The following is a 4,479-nucleotide window of genomic DNA, read 5'->3' as shown; positions in this document are numbered from 1 at the left end:
GAAAGAGAAAATGTAATTTCAGACTGCATGTGGGCCATGGTGTGAGAAATGAGCAGTGTTCTCCATGCCAGTGGGCCACGCTGGCAGCAGCCAAGCCAGGGAGGAGTGCCAGAGCAGGTAGAGCATGAGGAGCCACCGGCACTGATGGCCTCAACCCTGCAGAGCCACGTGATGCTAGTGTCCGATGGCTTCTGCCCTGCCCTTTACAGATTCAGGTGCTACGTCCCAGCAGGAACAGAGCTGGGCTGCACTCCGAACACGTGCCGATGGTCCCTTTGGGCTACACAGTGGGGAGAAGGTTGAAATATAAGAGAATGGGGGTGCAAAATCCAGACTACTTAAAAAAAAAAAAAAAAGTCTTTCAGTGTAGTTCCTCTCCCACCCTGCCCGTTCCTGCACTGAATTTGTAAAATTTCATCTCTATGAATCATTGTAAAAGGTTTTCAGTTTTATAGTTTTAATTATCTCTGCACATTTACCATATGCTTAAATGGGTCTTGATGCCAATGCATTCTTTACGTTCAATTAATGTAGTGATCTGGGAACATGGAAGCTAAGAAAGATGTGAACCGCATCTTCTATGGTAAATAAATGCTGTCTTAAGTGTTCCTGCCAGTGGTTTCTAGCAAGAGTATACAATATACAATCAAAATTCATAGGCTTACAGCACGTGCTGCTAGCAATTAGCTCCCATACGTTGTCCTGTATTTCCAGGGATGCCTCTTTAATGGCAATGAGACGACGTATTAACGGCTTAACTCCAGAAGAGATTCGTGCACTTTCTAAAGAGGAGCTTCAGATGCCGGTTACCAAGGGGGACTTTGAGCTGGCTCTGAAGAAAATCTCCAAATCTGTTTCTGCTGCAGACCTGGAGAAGTATGAAAAATGGATGGCGGAGTTTGGATCTGCTTAATCTCAGTGACAGCTCTCCTTTGCTGAGTTTTATGGCTTTTGTTGTTTTCACTTGCAAAATGAGTTAGAAATCTTTCTAAAGGTTTAATAAAAGGTCTGCCCCTGCCCTCATCCCACCCCCTTCTGGTGACAAGATCTTTTAAACTCCATTTGCCTTTAAAGGGAATGAACACAATAATGAGCTGATATTGTAAAAGATATTTTATCTCTGAAATAGAAAAATAAGACAAAGAGGAAGGGAAAAATTATACTTGTGAGGATAATCTTTTTATTTTTCCAATGAAGAGCAGTGGTACTTAACCTCCTCATAGTCATCTTTCATGGCTGGAATCAATAAATCAGCTGGGGGACGTGACTCCAGAGAAGCTAACAAGGGCTCGCTGTACCCCCTGCTCTTAAGTGCCACATTGCTGTTGAGCTGCTGACTCTGCCTCCCTTGAATGTGGCACCGAAGTTACTGTTCTCTCTCTCTCGCTGCTCGGATATTCAGAGCAAAGCCTGTGGATTAATTGGCATTACACAGAGGAAATGAGGATCAGTTTTCCATCAAGACGTGGGCTTGGCTCTCCTCTCATGTACACCCATTTGGAACTGATTGTCACTTCAGACGGGATTGATGTTACCTGTGACGACTTCTGATGGAAACAAGAGGAAAAGAAAAGGGCCTTGATTGCTCTCAGCGCGGTTTATGCTTGATCTCTGAACATAGTTTGTACCACTTTGACCAGTAGACACTTTGAAGTTTGACCAGTACGCACTTTGACTTAAGTTACATCTTGCACTTTTATGCTTATATATCATCCTATACTTTGTGCTGTCTAGATATTATTATTATTATTATTTAAGTACCATGAGTTTAATACAGTAAAGACACTAATATCAAGGCTGTCTTTAAAACATGTGGCAGTGGACTTCCACTTCTGATTAGACATGAACTCTTTTCTAGCTTTACTAGGCAATGGGATTTGCACGTGCTTATGTTGTAGAACTGTTCATGCCTAATTTTTTTTTAATGAAGATATCTTATAAATGTTATTGATTTAGGGGGAGATAATCTGTACAATCTCGTTTATATTCTTATCTGTTTCTTCCCTTCCCTCGTACAAGCGCAGAGATGAGAAAGGTTAGGTTATAAACTCTAGCATGAGAAATCCTCTCTCTAGAGCATAACTGTCATGCTGACTACACGAGCTTTTCACAGACTTGGGCTGCGAGTTTGACATATGAAGGTTTCCTGTGGTAGGAATGAGAAGGAGAGGTCAAACTTCTAGATGACTATGCAAGCTTCCAAATTTTTGGTGATTTTGTGAGCTGGGCCCAAAGTATCTTGGTGGATGCGAGCTGCTGTGCGGTTCGGTAGGTGTTCTGCCCTTCGACTCTCTGCTGAGACTCCTGGTGGCATAGCCAGATGTGGCAAACTGGAGTAAGAAACAGGTAATACCTCCTCTTGAGTGGGAGTATATCCTTATTTGCTCCTTTTGACTAGTTCTCGGAAGTTCCCAATAATGTCGGTAATTCTGCACACTGGTCTCTTGGGCCATCACGTGTGAGCCACTAAAGCAAATGCTGCTCACGTGAGTTTACTGTTCAATAGCAAGGACGGTCAGGATACATGCATGACAGCTCTGCAGCATCTATCTGATTATGTGAGTGACTTTTGAAGCTGTTTTACCGTTGCTGCTTTGTCTGCCAGTACTCCTTTTTCTTTCTCTGTATGTGAAGACCACGTCTCGGATTGATCCTGCCATTATAAAGGGCTGCCCCAATTTGCATGGAGAAACACCATGTCGATTCTCTCAACCTTGCATTTGACATGAAACTCAGTCAGGGTTTTAGAAGCATGTTTCCCTGTGGCACTCCAGAAAAATATCTTCTGGGACCCCCAGACTGTTTGAGACACAGCTGCTGTTCATATCTTTCCAAGGACAGAACATCTCCGCTGCCTAGCGTTAGGACCTGTTACACTCCTGGACAGGGAGGTTAGTGCACGAAGAGCACCAGCTTTTACCTTCTTCACCTACAGGCAGAAATAAATGCTTCTTTCCTGAAGTTAGTTTCCTAAAGTTTCCCTGAGGTTAGTTTGCACTAACTGTGCAGTAGAACCCTTGGGATTCACGATACCTGTGGCTGTCGGATGAAAAGGAACAGTTCTCTCTGCGTTAGAAGATGAGCCAGCAAGCAGAAGCCGTGTTGACTCTTTGTAATTTTTGGTTAAATTTCTATCAGGGCTAGTCTGTTCCTCCCAGGGAATAACTGGATCTATATAGAGAGAAAGCTTTGCAAACATTCCTACAGCCTGTCATTTCTTCCTTACGAAAGCTGTAGGCTGCAGCCATTACTCTTTTTTTCTTTGTTTGTTTGACTGCAGTAGAAATTAGTAAAGCTACGTGAATCTTTTGCGGCCAATGCCAGTTGAGCACTTCAGGGTCTCTCCCTAGAGAGGCCAATGCTGCCCGAGGAGCATAGTCTACGCAAGCAAGATCTGGAAGGGAATAGACGTGAATGCCAATAACTTACCCTGCTCAGCTGCCCAAGAGCAGTGCTGGGATTCAGCAGTTGCTGCTTAGAAAGGTATAAGTACCAGTTTTCTCAGTTTCTGAGTTTCATATTGCAGGCAGCAGTGCCCTTCCTGCCCTTCCTGACAGCGTTCAGCAAAACTGTCGTTCCTTAGCTCTTTGATGAACCTTCTACCTTAAGGCGTTAAACTTCCCTCTTGGAAGTTAAGCAAAATTGACTGTACTGGGCATTGCTTCTAGTAGGAATTATTCAGGTGCTGCAGTCTTTTTCTCTAAAGGTCATGATTTCTACCCCAAATATGTTTTTTCCTGTACAAGTTCCTTCATCTTTTACTGTTGCAGAACAGAAAAGTGAAAGTTTCCAGGCTGTAGATGTTTATACGTAAGACAGTTGTGCCCAAGCATTACACCCATAACTTGGGCCCTGCTAGATCAGGCACCCCAGACGAGAGAGACCAACTCTTCCCTCCTCAGGCTTTTCCGGATAGGGACCTGACCCTGTATGCTGACCCTTACATCTTCACCAAGCCACCCTGGTGAGTGTGGAGGTTGGGTTATTAACAAAAGAGGGGAGCCAGCAGTGGGGTGCAGCAAGGAGCAACCAGGGAAGGAAGGCCAGGCCAACAGCGGCAACAACTCAAGGCTCTAAGGATGAGCTTACGGCTCAGTGTAAGTCCAGTTCATCTCCTACTGGTGGAAACCCTTGTGTAGGGATGTGGGATTCTTCAGAGCGCGATGCACGAGCATATCACAGCCTGCTGCGACAATTTGTTCAGCCTGTGTCTGTAGGCGTATGGAGATACATGCGCACATGTGTGTCTGGGTGTATATACGCACACAATGTGTGGTGCTTCAGTAGTTTGTACATAAATTACATAAAAAGCGTGTTTTAAAGCTGTGTTTACGTATCTCTTTCTAAACATCTGTGAAGGCCCTGTAGGGTGGCACTGTTAATTTTTGTACAATAAGCAATCTGGTGGTATGAAGTAATAAACGTACGTGTAGAGTCTGTTTGTCTTGCTCGGCTTGGGCTGTGAATGCTTTGCTGGTA

At 44.2% G+C, this 4,479-nt stretch overlaps 1 protein-coding gene across 2 annotated transcripts in view; it reads left to right on the top strand.

The window, feature by feature from the left end:
• Positions 1–3,736, top strand: part of KATNAL1 (katanin p60 subunit A-like 1) — a 33,886-nt gene extending 30,150 nt beyond the window's left edge. The window contains exons 11-12 of one of the 2 annotated variants that reach the window (XM_009697357.1): positions 715–934; positions 3,281–3,736. In XM_009697357.1, coding sequence (XP_009695659.1) covers positions 715–913 — 199 coding nt within the window. In that variant the 3' untranslated portion in view covers positions 914–934; positions 3,281–3,736. Of the gene's footprint in view, positions 1–714; positions 1,109–3,280 lie in introns of those variants that run through there. The other variant, XM_009697356.1, reaches the window with a different exon arrangement.
• Positions 3,737–4,479: the final 743 nt, after the last annotated feature.

This window comes from Cariama cristata, unplaced genomic scaffold (assembly GCF_000690535.1).
Source record: "Cariama cristata isolate BGI_N322 unplaced genomic scaffold, ASM69053v1 scaffold9243, whole genome shotgun sequence".
Classification (NCBI taxonomy): domain Eukaryota; kingdom Metazoa; phylum Chordata; class Aves; order Cariamiformes; family Cariamidae; genus Cariama; species Cariama cristata.
Note: the sequence above shows the minus strand (reverse complement) of the source record. Positions and strands in the feature narration are given on the sequence as shown.